Here is a 22,665-nt window from a genome sequence, read left to right as displayed (position 1 = left end):
TTGATGCTTTGTGTGTGAATCAGGTCCTCTATTCTGAAATCATGAATCAGTCAACACGAATGGCTTAGGCTTTCGATTGAACCTCTGCATTAATCCACACGATGAAACCAATGCCCGCAAGAATCTTCATGTGGAAAAGCATCGCAAAAGGTGCCACAGCCCCATTTCACCTGTTTTTGACAGAAGAGCTCTCTTGCCCCGTTGCTGTCCAAAGAAGTCACTGACGCCCCCGACCGAGAGGAGAGGCGGAAGGTGGACCAGAACCACCACTGCAGCCGGCCCGCGACCCGGAGCATCTCAGGTCCCTCTGCCCGCTCCTCAGCGCCAGGCGGAGGGGCCTGCCAGCGGGGGTCTCAGCCCTCAGAGCCCGAGCCGTCGCATGGCAGCGATTGTAACGGGCGGCTGTCAACCAGAACACGTCGATCTAACTAAAATCTCTTTTCTGAGCAAAAGCGGCACCAGCGGGGAGGGACATTTTCAGGGTGAGTCAGAAAACTTCAGTGAACCGACGACTCCTGAAGGTGAACACAGCCCGGGGGTCACGTCCAGCTGGACTTGGCTGCAACGCGCGTCCCAGGAAGTGTCCGTGCACAGTGGGAGCGAGCAGACCAGGCAGAGCCGGCTCCTCTGCCTCGTTCTCTCTGAAAGTGTCTCCAACCACAGCGTTCCCCCCGCGAGGACTCCGGCCTCCGAGCTCTGCCGGGAGCAGGAAGCCGGGGAGGAGGTGGCGGCCAAGGCAGTGGGGTCACCCATGAGTGTCAGGCCAGAGGGAAGCAGCGGGTTGGGATCTTTTTACCGGCGGGTCTCAGACATTTACAGAGACACCAGTAACCACCTGCTGCGGGCGGGCACACGGGGAGCCTGTGGGACCCTGGGGGCTCGCCTCCTGTGCGGCAGCATTCATCGCGAGGCTGCTGTTTCTGGAACTCTTAACCCTGGACACGCTCTTGGAGGCACCCGGGGTGTCACCAGAAGCTCATTCTTTTCCCGAAGAAGCTCAGGTTGGCAGCAGCAGGGAAGGGTCGGGGGCCGTCAGGCGGGCAGGGAGCCTGGTGCCCTACAGAGCCCCAGGCCTGCCTGCTGGCCCCGCAGCTGCCGACTTTCCAGGCTCCTCGCCGGGCTCCGTCTTCTGCCTAGAGGTGGAAGGTGCCAGAACGGGCTCTGTGTTTAAGCAGACGCTCGTGCAATTCCCAGACCAAATGCTGAAACTTCAAGAGTGCCCTTTGAAAGGCTTCCTTGAGCTGGTGGCCGGTTCCCTACCAGGACTTTGGGCGACACAAGTGAGGCCCAGGGTGTGTACTGGCGCGCTGTCGCCAACTGCGCGGAGCCCGCCCCCTGGCCCGCGTGTGAGCTGCTGCTAAACTCCACCCTGTACACGCTGGTTCTGAATCCCCAGCCTCTGTGGGCCTGCTTTGCGCTCTGCCCCTCTCTGGGCTACAGGAGATTCAGATCGGCCTTGGTGGGCAGAGCGTTTGACTCCTGGGCTCTGCAGAGAGTCTCCTGCTCACTGCGCTTACCTACAGCAGACACCTCTGCCAGTAGATATGCCGGGACCTCCCGTGTGTCCTGACGTCCGAGGCCGATGCCGCCGCCTGCACCAGCCATCCTTTGTTCCAGCAAGATCTGCTCCAGCTTTCCCTTGATTGGAAGGCGGAAATCCCTGATTTAGTTTTGGTGAACGGAGTTCAGTTGTCATCCAGGTTCCAGAATACCCTGGTCGACCTGATTTATTTCCTTCTTGGAAACCTGGACATGGACGCCCCGTTTCTGGCGAAGGTTCAGCTCTTGTTCTACATGACGGTCAGAGTCGAGGTGGCTCTGGCCCAGGCCACTGCCAGTCGCTGGTCCTTCTGAACACCCACGTCGCCCTGGTGAGGGAAGACCGCGTGTTCTACCCTCAGAGCGGCTGTCTGAGCTCGCCGCCTCCAGGGACACGGTTTGATGTGGTCAGGTGCCGAGCTTTCAGTGAATTCAGGTGTCTTGTTGTCCCAGAGATGAAAACAGCATCCACCATCGAACTCGTCTTCTTCCCGAAACTCAGACACCCATCAGATTCAGGAAGCAGTGCCGCCCAGCACCCTCAGGAAGCCCAGCATGTTCAGCTGTGCACCGGCACCTTGTGTCCGGAGGGCGGCCGCAATGTGGCCCCTGAGGTCTGGAAACTGACCCTCAACTCCCAGGACGAGGCTCTGTGGCTAATCGCACACTTGACAAGGCTCTAGGGAGGAGACTTGTGAAAATACTCTGCATATTTTTTGAGATCTTTCATAAAATAAACATGATGAAAGTCATCCAGGGCTATGAATATCTCAGTGTAGCTAATTGATTTGAAACTGGAAAAACGCAGGCCCCTATAAATTGAAAATGTAAATATTTTAAATATCGCCACTGAACTAAAAATTGGTGATAGTAGGGCACTGATGAAATATCTTTATCACCACCTTGCTTCACTTTCTTGAACTTCAGCCTTGTAAATTGGGTCCTCATTATTTGTGAGGTGCTGGAAGCATTTCAGATTGTGCTCATGTCGACCTGTGGTTATGTGCCTTGGAGTCTGTCTGTTTCTGCTGGACACCGGCAGGCGGATTTGTGCTGCCTGAAAAGGTGTCTGGTCTGGCAGTGACCTTCTCGACGTCCTCCGTTGGCCAAGGTTAGGGCAGCTCTGCCGCAGAGCACGTTAGTGACACATCAGGCTTCCCCGAAGGACCTGGGGGTTTACAACGCCCTCCCCTCCCCGTAACATGTAGGACGTAGGCAGCGCCCCTGCCCTGTGGGGTCTTCTTCAGGGCATTGCCTTTTCCCTCCTCCCTTCAGACATCTGGACTGTTCCTTTCCAGCCTGTGACTTCAGCTCCTCACTCGTTGGCTTAGCTTTGACTGCCCTTCCCCTGGGCCACATGCCCCCAATGTGCCAGGCCTTTCTCTGAGCTTTGGTGGTCCTTCCTAGAGAGACTCTTAGCCCTGGTGTAACTTTCCAGGCTGCCGTGCGCTGTCTTATCCGATAGAGACCACGTCGGTGGCGTCCGGCGCTTCCGCCTTCACCTCTGACCACGGGGTCCTGCTGGCCTCGCTTCTGAGGGCAACTCATGCCCGTGTCTACCTCAGGTCGGGCTCCTCTCCCCCCCGGTACCACCCAGGAGCCGGCTGCCCTCCTCCTTGTAAGAGGCTTGAGGCTGGGCTCTTCGGAAGTCTCCCCCTTCTCTGGTTGACCCCTTCCTTTGCACCCGAGGCGGTTCCCATTCCTGGGAGGAGTCAGGTTACACGTTTTGTCCTGATGTTTTACTGCATCTGACCCTGGGTTGCTCTGTGCGCCTTCTCCTGTTTCTCAGGTATGAATGTCCTACTAGCTTCCAGAGTCTCTTCCAGGAGGAAGGGGGCCACCTCCCCCTGGCCCTGTCCTTCCCTTCAGCCAGGGTCACGGCAGCTGCTCTGCAGTGCGTCCGGGCTTAGCGACTCGGCCGTTCCACTAAGGCCTTCGTTTTAGTGTGGCCTGCGGGGGCCACTCTGTGTTCTGGTCAGATATTTACATAACGTGCAATATAATGTTGTAGCCCCCCTTCACTTCTGTTCCTCGTCCGTGATAGGGCCAGTGCCAGGGCTGACCCTTCCAGGGACTGACCGTCTCCCTTTGGTCAGGAAACACAGGTCTTCCCTCTCTTCCCCATCAGCGCTGGCAACAAGCTACTGAAATTGCTCCAAGTTTTCAGCATTGGTTTTCCTCTCCCCATGTTCTGGGGAAGTGAGCGGGGAGAGGCAGGACCCGGGAGAGTGCGTCGGGGTCCACACTGCTGGCCGCAGCCTGCTTTGCAGAGGCCAAATGGAGCTTTTTGTCTTTTTGAGGCAGTAGAATTCAAATGTTTTTACCTTTTCCTGTGGAGCCTTTTTTTACCTCTTCAGCAACACCCTCCGCCCCCAATACACACAGACACACACACACACACACACACACACACACACACCCTATTGCCTTACACATGGAGGCTTTTGAGTCTGTGAAAAGGACTTTATGACAGTTAGTTAGCTTGTCACATGCTTGGCTGGTGGATCTTCTACCACAGAAAAAATTTCCAAAATGAACCACAATAGTCTTCTAATATCTTATCAATAATATTGCCCCTAATTTAAATTGAGTATTTTCTCATATGTTCTGGATAAGAAGAACGGAATGAATGATCATGAAGAGTGGAGAGAGTGGGGTTTAAGATGCCAGCAGAGGGATACCTTGGTTGGAAAGAAAACAGTACATGAGCAGTCCAGAATCTTAACAGAGTGATACATATTAAACAGACTGACCTGCTCGTCCTCATAGGTAAAGAAGCAGAATCCTACTGTGTTATAAATGATGTTCTTTAATACTGTCCGTAGATGGAGTATGCAGCGAAAGTGGGCATTGCATACAGAGCATATTATCGGTTATGACTTGTTTAGTCTGCTTTATGGTCCAAGTAGCCCGAGATGAGGGCTGCATTCTGCTCTCACTACAAAACAGAAGCAGCCGCCTCTGGGCAATTCAGATTTCACATGTCACTTCTTTTCACCTAAGCATACTTTTTACCTTGAGATCAAATACGGTCCTGATATGAGAATTCGATTAGCCATCATGAAGTGAGTATTAAGGTGGTCATGATGCCTGGAGAAGCCAGTGGAGCGGTGTGCGTGCCCTTGTCCTCCGTGGCTTCAGTCCTAGGGCCTCTCTGGCTCACGGGCTCATTCTCTGGGGTTCTGAGCCGGGGCACTGCTGCGGCGGAGCAGGTGTGGCAGCCTCAGCGTCCAGCCTGAAGTACCGTCTTCTCAGTTGTAACGAGTTCCTGTATCAGAAAGAAATAGGTTCGTACATACTTTATTATATGGCATCTTGCACTGTTGTAATACAGGCGTAAGCGTTCACATGGCGGAGCTTGTTAATGCGTTCTAGACAATACCTCTTTGAGTCCTTTTGAAACATGATTTCATCTGAATTTGATTAAAATCCATTTTGCTCACAGCTGCCTGTTGTGCAGACTTGTGGTTGGCAGGGTGAATTTATTTCGTCTTTGTTGAAAAATATTTCAAAACAGTTTGTCTCCCTGTTCTCATTACTTAAAAAAATGTGTGTGCATCCTTTGGAGAGAATGCTTATGCCTTCCAGTGGTAGTAACTACAGTAATTTTTATTTACATTCTTTAGATGATTGATGAATTACAGTTTTGAATGATAAATAGATTAGAGCACTTTTATTAATGCTTCTCAGACGGTGTTGTTGGACAAACCAGTTTCTAATGAGGCTGTTTTGTTAACTTAGTTACACAGCTTCCACTATTCACTTTAGTTGATACTGCTTCCTTCCTTAACGTATCTTTTGTGATAGATGTTATATCAGTCAGCTATTGCCAAATAGCAGGCAACCCTCAAAATTTTAGTGACATACCAAAAAAAAGCTTTTATTTCTCACTAATGGTTTGTAAGTAAATCAAGGCAGCTCTGCTTTAGGCTAAGGTCATCTGCAGGTCAGCTAGTTTGGTCTGCACCACCTGCCTCATTTTGGATCTGTGTGGAAGGGGCAGTGGTCGTATCATGTCGATGACAGAAGCACGAAAAGGCAACCATGCGTCATGTCTGCTAACATCCCCTTGGCCAACACAAGTGACACACGCAAGTCCAAAGTCAAGGGGCAAGGCAGTGTACCCTCCATTCACCAAGAAGCCATGGCAAGAATATCTGCTCCTCCTCCTCCTCCTACGGCTACAAGGGAGAGAGAATTGGGACCACACACAGATGCACTGGGTCAGGGTTCCCAAGGTTCTACTGAGGATAAATTCAGATAAAACCTGTAGGACCTCTCCCTTATGGAAGTATTGAGTCCTAGTTACTAGTTGAACTTATTTTCCAGTTCAGTCTTTGCTTGACACCTCCACAGGCTGATCATCACCTGCCTCTGAAGCAGCTTATCCATTGGGATCTGCTCTCGTTGTTAGACCGTTGTTTCCGTAATCTTCCTTAATGTGACCTCCATCTGCAGTCCGTCCGTCCGTGGCGCCCTCAGTCACAGAGTAGAACAAGTCTGTTCCACAACCGTGTTATATCACAGCCCTTCCAAGAACACAGCGTGCTCTCTCTCTCTCACCTCCTCGGAGTTTTCTTCTTTACCTCCAGCACTCTTCGGTCCCCCTGCTGGTTCTTACACAACACAGATTCCAAACCACCACCGTCCAATCTCTTTTTAAGGATGCACCCTTGTAATTTTTTAAAAACCTCCTTTATAAGGAGCGGAATGGAATAATCCAGTTGGTGAGAAGGAAAGAGATTCTATTATAAATCACTACTCACGTTTTCTTCTGCCGTCTTGTTAAAGCCTTCTGTTGCTGAAGATGCAGTGGACTACAGCGGTAGCAGCCCTGACCACCCTTTATATTGTGGTTTACAGTGTGCAGAGTTCTTTCCTATGTGTTGTTTCTTTGGAGCCCCACAGTGATCCTCCCAGGAAGGGCGAATTGTTATCGATTTCCATTTTGTATCTGAAAGGATCACTGATTGGGAATTGGAACTCAAACCCAGACCTTCCTCCAGAATGTATGTTCTTTCCACAATGCCAGAGTCACCTTCTGGTCCTGGTTATTCTTGACGTTGCCTGAATACATTTTTTTGTTGTTGTTGATTTGTTTCTTTCATAGGAATGAATAATTGATTGGAAGAACTGTTGATTTTTTTCTGACTTGTAACTTTTTTCTTGGAATTTCTAGACATTAAATGTTATTTCTCTTCTTATGAGTTTTGTTTTTCAAGAATTGCCTTACAAGTTTCTTTGCAATTCCATCGTTTCTTCGTACGCCTTATGTCTCCTTTTTGCTCTCTACATTTTAGCTCTTGCAGAAGAAAAGCCTGGGTATAATCATTGTGGCAGTACAGTACAGATAACCTTGTGTGCTCGAAGTTGCTCCTTTAGTTGGAAGATTAAACAGTATGCTCTACAGAAACCTGATAAAGAGAATCCCCGCCAATCCCCTACCCCCACTTCAGTTTTGCCCGGACCTGAGAATTCAGTACAGTTTGAACCAAAACTAGGGCTCAGCAGAAATCAGTGAGTGATGATGAGTGGTATTTTTCTTGGGTCATTAAAGACATTGTAGAACCAGGAGGGAAATCAGCTGGTTTTCCCTCCTCAGGTCCTCAACTGCCTAGACTCATGTTTGGTAACGAGAGCCACATGACGGCTACTGCCACATTCGTACTAGACCTGTTATTTAGTCTTTTTAAAAATCATCCATCTAATGATGGGTTATCCAGAGACAATGACCATTAAAGTTCTTTTTGGTCTTGAGAAAGATGGGGACATTTTTAATAGCTTCAAGTTGAAACATTCATCAGATCATTCAGTATTTCCAAACCTTGAAACAATGTTGATCAATCAACTCAGATCGACATGGATGAAATAATCTACTTTTAGTGAGAATCACAGATTCGAATTTACTGGAAGGCCAGTAAACTCAGGATATTCCACAAGCATTTATATCCAACACAGTTTGTCATTTTCTGGGTAATTTATCCTTGATAACATATAGATATAGATATATATCAAAAGGAAAGAAATACTCCTTTATTTGAAAACCCACATTTCTGTTTCCTGATGTGCGTCTTTTAAACTCACTTTATAATGAGATGCAGTTCATGGTGGTTCTACATGTCGGGCTGTTGTTAAGTCCTGACCCTGACCTGGAGCAGATGTGCCATGTGTCTTAGCAAATCCAGGTCAGTTGTAGGTACTAAGCCTTCAAAGGTGGCGTGGGACCAGCCCCGGGTCCCTTCACAGCACAGGCAGTCTTCACCTTCTGGAGAGGAATGCAAGCATGTCTTGGCTTTTTGCCACATTTGTAACGTACATTTGCTCACACAGGTTACCTTTATGCCCCGTTTCTTGTGACGTGGCTCATATTTGAGAAGGTGATGGGTCCTCACCATCTCTGCCCCAGACCCCCATTTTCAAACTGCTGGGTCATAGTAGGTGCTTGATGCAAATAGCTCTAATTAGAACTATTACTGTGGCACGTGTGGTTGAAAAAAGAGGGATTCGAAATATGTGCTATGCTGGGAACAGAGAAGGGGAATTACTAGTTTTGTTAAATCTGATAAAAACCCAGGTTTGCCTGTATTTTAGAAGCAAAGCTTGGATATTTGGCTAAGAGATCAGCCGGCCGTCCTGAGCCCTGACCTTGTCATGGTTAAAGCATATACTGAATTCAGCCATCTGGTATGTAATTAGAGCATTTAGGGGAGAATGTTGATGACTCCCTTTGGAATCGGTTCACTCCGTGCCCTCTGCAGTGCCGACAGCGATCCTAGTGGATGTTAATGCTGCTTCCTATTAATTTTCTTAATTTGCTCCTTTTGAAGGAGACAGCCTGAGTAGGAAAAGATTCTAATCTGAATATTCAAAACATAGCCTGTGTTCTGTCTGTTTCTTTTGGCTGAGGACTGGACTATAATATTTCCCCAACACTGGAAAAATAGTGAATTTGTTGACACAGGACGTTTTGTTAAAAGCTATCACAAAAATATTTCTCTGTATCTTATTTTAAAAGATTTTTTTTTTTTTAAAGAGGACCATTTTTAAAGTCTTTATTGAATCTGTTACAGTATTGCTTCTGTTTCATGTTTACGTTTTTCTGGCTGCAAGGCATGTGGGATCTTACTCTCCAACCAGGGATCGAACCCACATACCCTGCATTGGAAGGCGAAGTCTTGACCACTGGACCGCCAGGGAAGTCCCTGAAAGATATTTCTTATGTACAGGAATGTAATCCAAGTTACTAATTATGTACTTTTCCTTGACCTTTTATTTCTAAATAGAGCCACTCTGTGGTACATTTAAAATTCCTTGACCTGTCCTACATATTTATACAGATCTCCTGCGAGATGTGCTTCCAGACATACAGCCTTTCATGTTTCTTTACCTCCTAGCATGATGTGTCACCAGCTTCCCCTTCCAAGTTTAAGAATCTTCTTCGCTACATGTAGAGAAACTGTGACTGATTCCAAAATAAATAATTCCATAGAAATTTAAAAGCTCTCATAAATAATGGGATATATGATACAGCACATATTTGCTTGTCTACTGTAAATCTCAAGATATTCAAAATATAGCTCCTTTCAAATAAAAAATAAATTTAGGAGACATTTATGTTAGTTTTCCTTCCTGCCCAACATAAACATAGTTTAGGAGAATGTCAGGAACCTTTCACAGTATATCCTGAGAATTCGACATTTCTCATCAAATTGACTTAAAAACATAGTGTCTAAAAATTACGTTGCGGCAGTGATTTGATGGAAGCACATACTCTTGATTTTTCTCTATACTTTTGCTCGAATGTCTTCAGATCCCTGGCTTATTCTTCAGTTATTCATTTCTGCAGGTGTTCATTTCTCTACACCTGTTAATATTTAGTTACTGTGAAATCAGTGAGATTGAAGTAAACTGTGGTCCCAGATGTTAGTGGGAACTCTGACAATATTTCTAATCCCCAACGTGCAAAATAATGAAGAGAAATATCCTCTTCTCAGCAATGGGTTCAGTTATTCTTCACTGTCTGGTCCTGAATGGAGCAGTGGCTCTTGTGTACCATCTAGAATAGTTTCTTGAGGTACACGTGCGTATGCTGGGATGTAAAGGGCCATCCTGGATTTAGGCGAGCTACATAATAAGACCCAGTTTCTCCTAGGTAACTGGTCTCTACGTAATTCATATACCCAGTTAAATTATCAAAGGCAGTGATTTTTTTCTGTAAGGGATTTATGAGCCTATGCATCAAGCAACTTTCTTTTCATTAGCAATTGATTTCACAATTATGCATTCTTAGAAGTAGAGAACTTTCTAGTCTTAAAATGCCTGTGTAATAACCAGACCATCAGTTACAGTCTTAACCCCCTTTGAAAGCTGACATATGAAAAAAGAAGGTTAAGGTAGCGTTTGCTAACTTTAGCCTATAATCCATCTAGAGTAGAAAAACCTTGTCTTTGTTTAAAACTTAATGCAGTTGAGAAAAACTAAAGGTCTTAGAAGTTACAGATACTTTGTCAAAGTTACTTTGTATTCCCAGGACCTGGCCCTGTGTATGGTCCATAGCTGGCGCTCAGTAAAAGACATCGATGTTTGATTCTATATCCTAGGGGCGCCTATAGGGAAAGGTGTTTAGAAAGTTAAGTCTCCACTGCTCAGTTAACAATATACCTGGGTGGTTTTGGCTGCAGTTCTTCCTCAGGAAAGTTCACGGTATTTGGATAGCAATATCTGTATATATGTTTTTCACTCAGTGACCCCATCATAACTTTCTCATCCTGCTGTAATTATCAGTTTACTTGTCCCACAAGACGGGACACGGCCTTGGTCACAGTTGGGTTCCTGCCACATAGAGGAGATTTGGCAAACATCGTGCCCATTTCCACTGACGACAAAATGGAGGTTCAGAGAGGGTGGGTGACTGTTCCTCAGAGACCAGCTCCGAAAGCTCGGATTGAATTCTGCGTTGCCTCCAGGTGACGGCCATGTGGAATCCAAGTCCCCCTTCTGTGATTGCTTCAGGGAAGCAGACGGTGGTGGAGTCTCCACCAAGTGTGTTAAACGTGTTGGTATTGTCCTCTGCACCTTGTAGAGAACCGATAACACATGTGGTAACACACTGTTCCTAATCGATTGGAGGGCAACACTTTTTCCCCCCCTCTCTCCCCGTCCCCCCCCCCCGCACCTACTCTGTGCCAAACATCAGCCCAGGTATTTCTTTACTTTTCTCAGTGAACTAAAGGTTTATAACGAGGGCACCCTTTCTTCTGCCAGAACGAGCCTTCTCTTCCTCCTGGAAAACTCCTATTCATCCTTGTGTACCCGGCTGCAGAGCCCCTTCTCCACGAGGCTTTCCCGTCCCCTAGCTGGGGTTGCTGCCTCTCTATTTGGAGCACCAGACCCCTAGGGCTTTGTTCTAGCCCAGGCGGCACTAACAGCACTGCTCTGGTTTATCACTGTGTGTCGACCGAGCCTGAAGGGGAACAATTTAATTGCTCTTCTTCCTTCCTCCTTTTCCCCGTTCTTGCCCCTTAGTGGGGAGCCCGCAGCCGTGCAGGGAGAGCTCCTCACCCAGTCAGCTGCCGCGAGGGCCTGTTGTTGTAACTGGTAGGGAGGATCCGGCTTCCTCCTGAGGTAGAGCGAGTGGGTCTTCTAAACTAGTGTTACCAGTTCTTGCTTAAAAGCCCGGCAGCAGCAGCCCTTCTGCTGAGGTTGTTCTAAGCTCCTTTGCGCTTCCTGACACCACAGCTCTCCACTCCCAACTCCACACAAACACACACACACACACACACACACGTGCACGTGCTCACACTGTAGCAGTGGCGTTCCCAGGTGATTGTGTCACATGTGGAAGAGAGGTTATGTTCCTACTTGAAAAATACAGTTATAAGCATGACGTAGAAGGTTTCAGAGCTAAGGCAGCAGAGCAAGGACTGCATGGCCAAACCATGAAGGCTTTGAGGTCAAAGACATTTCTTAACGTGAAATGTGTTTGTTGAAAATAAATAAAAGCACTAGATTATTTCTCTGCCTTTTCACCTTCAAATAGATAAACCTATCCCATGTTTCGGGAGATGTCTACATTCATAGTAATTTGGAAATAATACTGTTAGTGGATTGAAAGGTCTTTGGCAATACGCGTACTGAGAAACTCTCTTTTTAGGGATTTCCGCTATGGTGTTTGACACCAAGGACAGCTAAACAGGTGCACCACTGCAATAAAAGGAATGGTGCTTGTTTGGGGTAACCAGCCACGCAGTGAAAAATTAAGATGCTCTAAAAGGCTTTGGTAACTTCATATCGTGCCAATGTGTTTACACTGTCAGCCAGATGAAAGCAGCCACCTGAGGCAAGTCACGTGCCTCCTTGTCATCCAGAGACCTGAGCTTTCCCATGCACAGCAAACCTGGACCATCCGTGCTACACCTGGCCGAGGATCCAAGGGTCCAGGACCCCTTTCTGCCTGAGGGAAAGGGAGCTTGTTGCCCCTGTTGTCTTTTTGGTCAAATCAGTGAGTTTAGTTGTATAACCATGGGGTTTCCATCTTCTTAAATTCTGTATATGTTGAGGTGTTTATTGGCTCAGTTTATCTCAGGTGGATGGACTTACTTTAAAATTTCATGAAAGCTACTGGGTGAGATAAGTCAGGCAGAGAAAGACAAATATGATATCACTTATATGTGGAATCTAAAAAATAATACAAATGATTCTATATACAAGACAGAAACAGAACTCATAGACAGAGAAAGCAAACTTATGGTTACCAAAGGGGAAAAGGGGCGGGGGGATAAATTGGGAGTTTGGGATTATCAGATATACACCACTATATATAAAATAGATAAACAATAAGGATTTACTGCATACACAGGGAACTATATTCGATATCTTGTAATAACCTACAATGGAAAAGAGTCTGAAAAAATATTTATAACTGAATCACTTTGCTCTACACCTGAAACTAACACAATAGTGTAAATCAACTCTAATTAAAAATAAAAGAGTGGATATATATGTATGTGTATAACTGATTCACTTTGCTGTACACCTGAAACTGATAGAACATTGTAAATCAATTATACCCCAATAAAAAATTTTAAAAAATAAATTGATAAATAAATGTCACACTAGCAGTATAGTGGTGATGTATGTGGGCTCTCTCGGTTAGCCTGAGTTTGAATCCTGACTCTACCACTTACCTCTAAGTTACCTAAACTCTTCAAATTTACCTAAGCTCTGAGTCCTGGGACTCTCATCTGATAAATTGGGTTCATAATGGTTCCTGCCTCCTGGGGAGAATCATGAGGATTAAACAAAACGACGCACATAAACTGTTCAGCACAGTTCTAGGTAATAGTATGTATTCAATAAACGCTAACTATAATTATGATGCTAACTATAATTATGATTTTAATTATTTTATTACTGTTACTGCTTCAAAAACACATCTTCTTATGTTTTGTAAAGCCCTCCGTTAGTGTTAATGATAAGGATTGTTCGGAGATTTCCTCCCATTCACACTCAAGAGAATTCCTTTCTAATTTTTTTTAATGCCTCTTCCTCAAGCGCCTCCGTCTTCCCACCATCCAGACCGTAGACATTTGTCAGAGCCCAGTTGATTATTAATCAGATGGAGCCTAAAGAAAACACTGGGGATTCATTTTAATTGTGGTTTAAAGAGCTTTCCACACTACACTGCCTTATAAAAATGCCTAGAAGTTAAAAATGAAGTGCATTTGAATAAAATCTCCAGCTTTGGAGCTTTATGTACAGCAGTCTGGTAGTCTGTGAAGAAAAAAGAAGTTGTTCAGTGATCAAGACTTTTCAGAAAAGAATGCGGTTTATACCAGATTTTTTTTTTTTTAGAGTCAGGATATATAATCTGTCCTTTTTTTCACTTGTTCTTATAAATTGGAAGGAACATCAAAGCCAAACAACATTTGGAAGTGCTTTCGCCCTACCTTTTTAGAATAGTATCCCTAAAGAAATGGTCTTTTGTCATGAGAGAGACTTAGCATTTCTCTTTCAAAGGAAACCATCATTTTTCTAAGTAAACTCTACTGGTCTGATGCTCTTTTCTTTGCTTCAAACGCGTTTCCTCCGCCTGGCCGGGCGGGGTATTTGCAGTGCAGTGATCTTGGTCTCTCTCTTTGTTCTCCCATCTGATGTGCCTTTGATAGCGGATGGTGTCTCGCTCTTTGGGAGCAAATCCAGACAACCTGAAGGACCCCATCAAAATTAGTATTCCACGCTATGTTCTCTGCGGCCAAGGGAAGGACGAGCACTTCGAGTTTGAGGTCAAGGTAAGTGTCCCTTCTTTACTCTTCTGGAGGATGGAGGCTCGAGGCTCTGCAGTGCTGTCTTTTTTCTAAATGGAGCTACAGCTACATATGAACGTGTTGTTTTGTACGATACTGGTCATGCCCCTCTTTAAACCAGTATGTGAAAGTCTAGGCTGGAGCACATGGAGGGAAGTTATCCCATAGAAGGTAGTGGTGGCTGGGGAGTCCGGCTGACATGGAAGTTACTGTCACCTACCAGCCCCCCAGGTAAGGTCACCAGCCACCCCAAATTGCCCAGGATTTTCCTGCTTTCGGCACTGACAGTTCCACACCTCGGGAAACCATTTGGTGCCAGGCAAACCAGGACAGTTGGTCACCCTACCGTGGGCTTAGGCTCAGTTTTTTTAATCTATAAAAGTGGGAATAATAATATTTATGTCACAGGGATATTAAGTGCATATAAAGTGCTGACTCCAGTGTTTGGTAGATAATAAAGAATGCATTATAGCTGTTGCTGTTATTTCTACTGCTATTTTCATTGTTTTTGTTTCTGTTGTTCGTAATTAGGAAGCTTTCCTAATCTGTTTACACATTATTTGATTTATACAGCTTTTCAGGAAGAGAAGGGCCTGTTTCCTTACCTCATACTTGCCCAAATAATGACTTCATCTTATTTCTAATTGACTTCCATTGACTCATAACACTTCATTAAACCCTTCTGGCCTCCATCCCCTCCTCGAGGAATTGATGGTTAATCGCGCGTCATTTTCGAGGGTAGGCGAGGGTGTTGTGTGGTGTTCACTACGGTCCCCAGCATCTGTCTGCCAGGGGGGCATTCCTAGAGGTGGTTTTGGTCAGATAAACGCCAGAATCTGGATGTTGAGTTCTTTAGACTCGGATCCTGCTTTGCTGAGTGACCCAAAGTCTTTACCTTCTCTGAGTGACCCAAAGTCTTTACCTTCTCTGAGCTTCAGTTACCTCATTGGTAAGATGAGGAAATTGGGCCTCACCAGTGGTTTCCAGATTTCTTTTTAGCTGAACCCCTTTGGTCAGGGAGTCTCATAGGAGGAAGAACACTGTAGAAGCAGATAAGCGTGGAGCTGCTTGCTGTGGGGGGAGGGAGGGCGGAGGGATCCTGAAGCCAGCCCCCCCCTCGCCCCCGCTGCTTCCCCACTTCCTGGCTGCACCTCAGGGGACCCCTGGGCTCGGGGGGATCCCCCTCCTTAGGCACGGGTGCTCCTTTTCAGTCTTCCTGGAGAAACAATGCAAATAACTTTCCTGATTAATCAAGGTTTTAGATTCTCATTTCTGCCTACTGAGCCCCCCCCCTTTTTTTTAACAAAACTTGCACGTTAATTTATATATTTGAGGTTTCTGTTGAGAAGACATGATTCCTGTGTGCCATTGTTGGTGGTTGAACTTGACTGGCCAGATCCTGCAGTTTCTTTTTTTTTTTTTTTTTTTTTAATTAATTAATTTATTTTTGGTGGTGTTGGGTCTTCGTTTCTGTGCGAGGGCTTTCTCTAGTTGTGGCGAGCGGGGGCCACTCTTCATCGCGGTGCGCGGGCCTTTCACTGTCGCGGCCTCTCTTATTGCGGGGCACAGGCTCCAGATGTGCAGGCTCAGTAGTTGTGGCTCACAGGCACAGCTGCTCCGCGGTACGTGGGATCTTCCCAGACCAGGGCTCGAACCCGTGTCCCCTGCATTGGCAGGCAGATTCTCAACCACTGCGCCACCAGGGAAGCCCGATCCTGCAGTTTCTTATTAAAATGTTGCACCATGTCTGTGATCCGGTGCTTCTACTCCTCCTGACCTAATGCCTGATTCCTGCCCAGTTTCTTTTGTCAGCCATTTGAAACTGTGTGTGTGTAGAGTTCCATCTATACATATTTAGAGACAGTTTCCTGAGGCGTATTTGTATTATTTCCATATTTTTAAATTAGAGGATAAAGACTGGCTTTCACCAGTTCAGAATTTGAATTCTTCAAAACATAGAACTCACAGCACTGGAGGACATGCAGTGATTTTAGTTGGTACATAGATTTATTTTATTTCCATAGATAAATGTATTAATAAAGTATGACTATTAAATCGATTTCATGCATAGAACTTCAGTCATGAATAAAGAAGATACTTAATTTTTTTTAACTGAGTCGATTTAAATAAAAGTTGCAAGCAAATTATAGACCTGGCCATATGCAGATCTGGCTAAAATTGTGAAGATGCAACTGTAAAGGCAAGTTAGAGAAACCAAATATGGGAACTATCTGGCACCTTTCAGAATCTAGGCTGGCCCTCTCTGGACTGATCGAAGCCCTGTCTGAAGGCATGTCATTGTTCTGCTTCCTTCTGTTCTCATGCCAGGTATTGCCATCTTTAGCACCAGGAAAGGACTGTCAGCATTTGCCTGGAGAATTCCCACTTCTCCAAGTAGGAAGGGCTGCCCTGTGCATTTACAGGGAGGTGGGCTGATGGTCTCACGTTCCCGTGGGGGGGTGGAGCACCCCGTCAACAGAAGCATCAGGGCCCAGTACTAGAAACAAAAATCCTGGGAATATACTGTCCCGCCCTTAACAAAATAGACAAAAGTAGCCAAGCTCCAGCAGAAGCGTAGCTGTCTGAAAAGTGCCGGGGGAGTGTTACTCCTCCAGGTAACCTCACTGTGCCTCATCTGTGCAATGGGGCTGAGGAAAGCCGCAGGCTGGGTTGGTTTGAGGACTGTAGGAGCTTTTGTATGTGAAGTGCTTGGAGCAGTGCCGGCCACATCCTAAGTGCTGCATAAGGTGTCGGGAATGAGTGAGATTTTACCCTTGGAATCCCCTTAATGACGTTCAATGTGCTATTGTGTCTTTATGAGGATTTGGGGTTTTGTTTTGTCTTTTTCTTCGCTTTTTGGTTGTTTATTTCCTCTTAGTGTCCTGAATTTAAAAATGAACTATGCCAGCCTTTTCCTTCCATCACTTTATTTCATGCACAGGCAGTGTTTTCCAGAACAAGGAGTCACACTTAGGGTCATATTTTGGCTGCTACTGAATTCTCTTGGTGAGCCAGTGGCTTTAAGAAGAGGAAGGTAAAAAGTATTATTTTTAGAAAAGTCTGTTCTGTTAGTCTTAGATCTTCTCTGAAGGAAAATATGATGATAAGGTATATAGATATTTTATATCTGGTTCATTTAAGGGGCTGAGCTGACTCGGGCACACGCAGGTCCTGTTGGGTGCAAGTCCCCAGTCACTGAGGTGACAGGTCCCCAGGAGGACGCTGGCTTGTGGAGGGGTGGCAGCCCCAGAGCACTTGTCTCTCAGCTTTTCCCTCACCCTTCCTGTTCCCTCTGCCTCCTGCCCTTCCCTACCCACCCTGCTTTAGATAGAATTGATTAGTTATTTAGATCATTCCTTCTTCCTGTCCAATTTCATTTTAATCCCAACCTGGTAGCTCCAGTCCTCCAATCCGATCTGTTCATTGCCAGATGAAGCAGTCATGATCCTTGTTAAAGGGATGCTCGAGGTAGGCTGCAGGGAGGGGGTCTGCGGGGAGAGAGGGAGAGAAGAGTGGTTCCCAAATGCTTGTCTTCTGGTCCCCGATGAGTCCCGAGGAGGTTTCCATCGCTGGGCTTTAAAATGAGAAAAATAGAGTTTTTAATTCAAAAGGACTGTCTTTTATATCTTCTCTGTTTGGGGGATTAAAAACAACTTTCTTTTGTGAACTAACGGTGAGAATGGGTAAGTGTAAGGTTTTTGGGTTTGGGGCATATTTAATTTTTTAAATCGACTTCATTGAGACGTAGTTTACATCCAGTGACATACACACATTTTAAGTACAGTCTGATGAGTTTTGACATATGTGTACACCCCTGTAACCAGCACCCCAATCAAGATTTAGAACTTTTCAGCCATTCCAGAAAGTTTCTCCAGCACTGACCTGCTCTCTGTAACTACAGATTACGTGGATCTGTTCTGGCGTGTGGTGGGGCTGGGACCAGGTGGCATTTACTCTCCTGGGTCTGGCTGCTTCCACTTCACATGCCTTTTGGAGATTCATCCATGTAGTTAAGTGTAACAGTAATTTGTTTCTTTTTATTACTAAACAGCATCCACTGTGTGGATACATCACAGTTTGTGGGTTGGTGTCTGTTTCGATGTTTGCTTCTGACAATACAGAAAGCTGTCATCTCAGTGTCACCTCCGCCTTTATTGACCCTGAAGGACTCATGTGAGAACCCCTGGGTCAGGGTATCTGTTCTTGTTGTTACTCTTGCAGTTATACCTGCCAGTGTCTGCCAGTAGCACAACCTTCTGGAACTGTGTACGCATTTATGTTGAGAGAGGTGCCTCCCGCCAGCTGATGTCAGAGACAGACAGAGGAGCTGAGGGTGTGCAGCTGGCTCCTCCTGGAGAAGAGCACATTCTGTGCTGAACGTGGTTGAACGTGGCCTGCTGGTCAGCAGAGCACACCTGCACAGTCCGTGCTTGCGCGGAGCTGTAGGCGTCACAAGTAATAACCCCACCCGGACCACAACAGTCATCTTCAAACTCCTGCTTCCACTGCTTTTCAGTGAATGATACGTGAAATCAATTACCCTGCGTTATACTTGCCATCCTCAGTTAGCTAGGACCAGACTGGGTAGAATTTAATTTTTAAGTTGCATTTCAGCATGACACAAAATCTGTGCTTACGGCTAACAGAGGCTGTCATACTCTGATGTCATAGAAATAAGCTGATGGCTCCAGCATAGTTTTAAATCCCATACCTTTTAACTTACATGTTAAAATAATATAAAGAAATAATCTAACGCTGGTAATTTTTTTTTAATGTTTTGTTTCCTGAGAGTTTTCATCCCTCTAAAACCGGAAGTCATCTTCACAGGAGATTGTCTTCCTGTGTCCTTTGGCGAGTGTTGACATGTACGCCAGTGCCCCCCCCACCCCCCACCCCCCCCTGCCGTTACCCGGTTTACTCCCGTCATAGCCACAGTCCCATTTTCTTTTCTCGGTCGTTGTCGTGTTTATCACCGGTCTTTCCCGTAGCTGTCAGCTCCACGGGCCCTCGTCAGCCTGTGCAGCCGTGAGGCCCCAGCCCTTACACGGGCCGGGCTGGGAATGGGCCCCCGTACAGATGACTGTGACGTGACCCACACAAGCCTGGCCACAGGTGTTGTCATGGGGCAGAGCCTGTTTGGGGCTTCAGGAGTGACGTGGCTGTGTGTCCTTTGTAATCAGCCCCTCGAGGGGCCCCTTGTACTCCATCTCTGTCGGCAGGTTCATCACTGATTCGCCCTCCCTTCCTCATCTGGGCCCCTCGGCATTCTCCAGCCCCTGCTCCTGGAAGCCCATGTGGTGGTGTCATCTCCTGTAAGGAGGCTTCTGGCACCTCGTATTGTTCAGGAGGGGACAGGTCCCCACCTTCTGTCACGTGGCTGCAGGAGCTCAGCCCTCGTGTCCACTCGCAGACCAAAGGGCTGCGAGACTCCATGCTCTCCCGGGAACACACGGCACCCAAAAAGCAGCCCGTGCCAGCGTGCTCATCGGGCTTTTGCTGAAGGCACCGCGGTGGCAGCCTCCTGTCCCCACGTGCCTGCTCAAGTTCTCTTAAGTCCTGATCGGTGGCCTGAGGAGGAGAGGCAGAGAAGACAGGAGAACGAATGACAGCGAGAAAGTCTAACCTCAGGGCACATGCCCAGCACAGACCTGTAGACCCTGCGAGTAATCCCTGAGCACCCCGGGCGGTGGTGGGCGTTTTCTTTTTGAGTTTTTAGGTCTGTGAGTCCTGCCTCCTAATTTCAGCCCGTCCCGTCCCAGAGCCCGGGAGAGGTTTAGCCCTGAGCGCTCTCCCATCTGCCGGGTCCTCCCTCGAAAGAAGAGACCCTGCAGGTGAGATGGGATAGTGGTCGAACCTCAGGGCGGCCGAGGTTCAAGTTGGAATCTTGCTTTTACATCTGAAGGACCATGTGCAGGGACCCGGGGACCAGGGACGACAAACTGTGGAACAGCATTAACTTCCAGCGGCAGGAGCACACTGCCCGTGGATGATGTGCTTTATTTGGCCTGAACAGACTTTAAAATTTTTCGAGTGAGTTGTCAACACTTCAGACTTGGGAAATCTGACATGGAAATCCAGATTTCCCAAGTTCCGTAAAATGTTTTACACTGACATCTATCAAGCACCTTCTTCGTCCCAGGCACTTCGCCAGACCCTTCCACAAGCGTGGTAGATGTACCAAAACGAGGATATTATTTACAGTTAATGAACAAGGAAATTATGAGTGACTCGCCCAGGGCCACACAGCTACTAAGTAGACCTAGGTACCAGATGTCCATGGGATCTAAGTCCTCTGAGCCATCCCGGTTCCCTTGCTTACTCATCTTACTGTACCTTCTAAATATCACTACTTTCTGCACTTTTTGGAAGTTGAGGCCCTAGTGTTGCCCTAGACAAAGTGGCCATTTCCAAATCCTCACTTGTTTTCAAATGTTGCTGTTATTTTTGTGTGTGCTTTAACTTTTATCTTGAATTCGGGCCAAGTCACAGGCACTTCATAAATTGGCGCTATTAACATTTTGACAAACCTGGAGAATTTGATGGTGGATAGACCTGCCAGGAAGCATAAGGAGGACATGTCCAGAAAATGTGCAGTTTGGGAGCTGAAGAAATCACATTTATAGTCAGGGAGATGTCTTTTTATTTGGCAGAACAGAAATAAGAGCGATTTCAGTCTATTAGATAAACTATGCACACATACGTCTTTTAGAAACATTCCCAACTTGATAGAATATAAATGTTCAGAAGGATTTGTGTGTTGGCGTCTGAATCTCTGCTTATTAGTAACTGATGGATGCTCTCCCGCGTGTGCATTAGCAGAGCTGAGCCAAATGGAGGCTTGCGTGAGCTGTGGTCCATCTAGATTCAAATACTCAGTTTGTGGACTATTTTCAAACATAAATATCAAGTGGAAGAAATAACCTTAAAAGAATCATATTTTATCTTAAGGTTTTTTGTTTTTTAAGCACTCCTCCCATCTCTTTGAGAATGTTGTCTTTCACTAAAAAAATAAGAAAAAACATCTTTCCCTTCCCCTATTTTTACACAAAACAACTCAGCTTTTATATTGCTGTTACTTGGGCAGTTGTTTATCTTCACAGAGGTAATGCTGCAGACATGAGAAATGGTGAAGAGGAAATGAGATTGAGTCACAAGCACAGGAGAAAAGCAGTCATCACCTTGTGATCCTACCTTGAATTTCCATTTCAAGTTTGTTTTTCCGCTATAAGAATATATTAATACTTCCTTTCCTTCATTTCAGAATTCTGGGAGTTTTACATCTCTTCCTAGAGTAAAATTTGTTTTAAATGAAATCACAAAATGGTTTGAACTCCGCTTTTTGCAGTTGCTGCCCACGGGGACCCTGGCCTTTCAATATGTGTCATAAAAGGGCTTTTTTAGGAATGTGGTCGCGGTGCAGGAGTTACCAGGTACCGAGTACCCCATCACTCTGCTCGTTGCTTCACGTTTTTTGGTTCAGCTATAGATTAGGTGTCATGAGCTCATTTTACAGATGAAGAAACTGAGGCTGGAGGAGTTGCATAATTTAGCCAAAGTCACACAGCTAAGTAGTGACTGGGCCAAAGTCAGGATCCAGGGCCGTCTTAATCCAGAGCTTTACGTGATTGCATTCTCCAACGATGACTGGTAGAGAGTTTGCATTCCGTGCTTTGCCTCTGGGTATCTGAGTAATTTGCAGGAAAATTGCTTAGGCTGTCATTCTCCCAAGTTCTCACAGTTTTAAGGTAGAATAATCCCCCACTTCCTCTCCTGTTTTACCGAGTTGTTAAGGGAAGGAAGAAGTATTCCTTAGTAATGATCTTAGATTTGAAAGGCATCCACCTTACCAGAATATTCGGGTCTTTGTACATTCTTTCCATTTTACCTTCAAATTACCATATAAAGTTAAGTATACTAAAATAAACGGTATTATCCCTATTTTGAAGGTGCTGAGATTGAAGCATAAAGAAGCCATTCTCTCTAGTTATTGCAGAAGGCTGAGATTCGGGCCAGCTAGAAAGCCCCGTTTGATTTTGCATCACTTCCTGTTATGCGGAGGGTGCTGTAACCAGCAGCCCGCCGCCGGGCTCCTGTCTGCGTGGCGCACTGGATTCAGACCAGGTTCAGGAGCCAGAGACTCCAAGGCCCCTTGTTGGTGATGCGTCTACACAGAGGATGTCTGGGGCATTTCCTAGATAATAAGGCTGAACAATCTTATACCTGCTTGGCTTTGTGAACCCCGTAACCGCGCTTCCACATTACCAGCAGGCGGAGACGGATCTAGGGTTGGACCTTGGACTCCCCTCTCCCTGCATCTCCTCCTGCCAGGGTCCGTCTTCTTCCCGCAGGTGCCATGGAGACGGGATTTCTGTAGTTGGTGGGGCTCTAGTTCAAGTTCACAGAGCCCACTACAGTGGAGGGGATGCAAGCTTGGCTCAGGAGCTCGTGACATGGTTGGAGGACACAGTTCAAATGGCAGCTGTCCCCTCGCCTCCAGTACCCTGGATGGTTGCTGACACAGTGTCTTTTCCTTTGTGTCCACTTGGCTACAGAGCTCAGCACTCCTTTGGGTTCCCCAGAAAGAAAACTTTGCTGCAGTTTCCTAGGGAACCAGAGAAGGAAATACATTGCACATCTCAGAGCAAGTAACTGAAAATACCCCCTTAGACAATTATGTTCTCCCCCAAAGCACCAGTGTCACCCCCGCTTCCTAGATGTCCCCTGGGAGCTCCAGCTGCTGCCCCCCTGCTAAGGGTAGTGGTGGGGTGTCAGCTCCAGCCCCCTTCCTTGGCCTGTATCCCCACGCCTGCCTGCATACCCA

At 46.4% G+C, this 22,665-nt stretch overlaps 1 protein-coding gene and 1 pseudogene across 8 annotated transcripts in view; both read left to right on the top strand.

The window, feature by feature from the left end:
* The window catches only part of LOC309612803 (kinesin-like protein KIF16B), a 295,491-nt gene that overhangs the window by 195,481 nt on the left and 77,345 nt on the right, over nucleotides 1–22,665 (top strand). For 6 of the 7 annotated variants that reach the window (XM_082358980.1, XM_082358978.1, XM_082358975.1 and 3 more), the window contains one exon: nucleotides 13,707–13,829. The exons of the other annotated variant lie outside the window; for it this stretch is intronic. In XM_082358980.1, the coding sequence (XP_082215106.1) occupies nucleotides 13,707–13,829 (123 nt within the window). The remainder of the gene's footprint in view (nucleotides 1–13,706; nucleotides 13,830–22,665) is intronic. 7 annotated transcript variants of the gene reach the window in all.
* LOC309614233 lies at nucleotides 102–13,700 on the top strand (annotated as a pseudogene). The gene is made up of 3 exons: nucleotides 102–150; nucleotides 215–391; nucleotides 763–13,700. The product of its transcript is annotated as an uncharacterized misc_RNA (transcript).

This window comes from Balaenoptera borealis (genome assembly GCF_965194805.1).
Source record: "Balaenoptera borealis genome assembly, chromosome: 16".
NCBI classification, from domain to species: Eukaryota; Metazoa; Chordata; class Mammalia; order Artiodactyla; family Balaenopteridae; genus Balaenoptera; species Balaenoptera borealis.
Note: the sequence above shows the minus strand (reverse complement) of the source record. Positions and strands in the feature narration are given on the sequence as shown.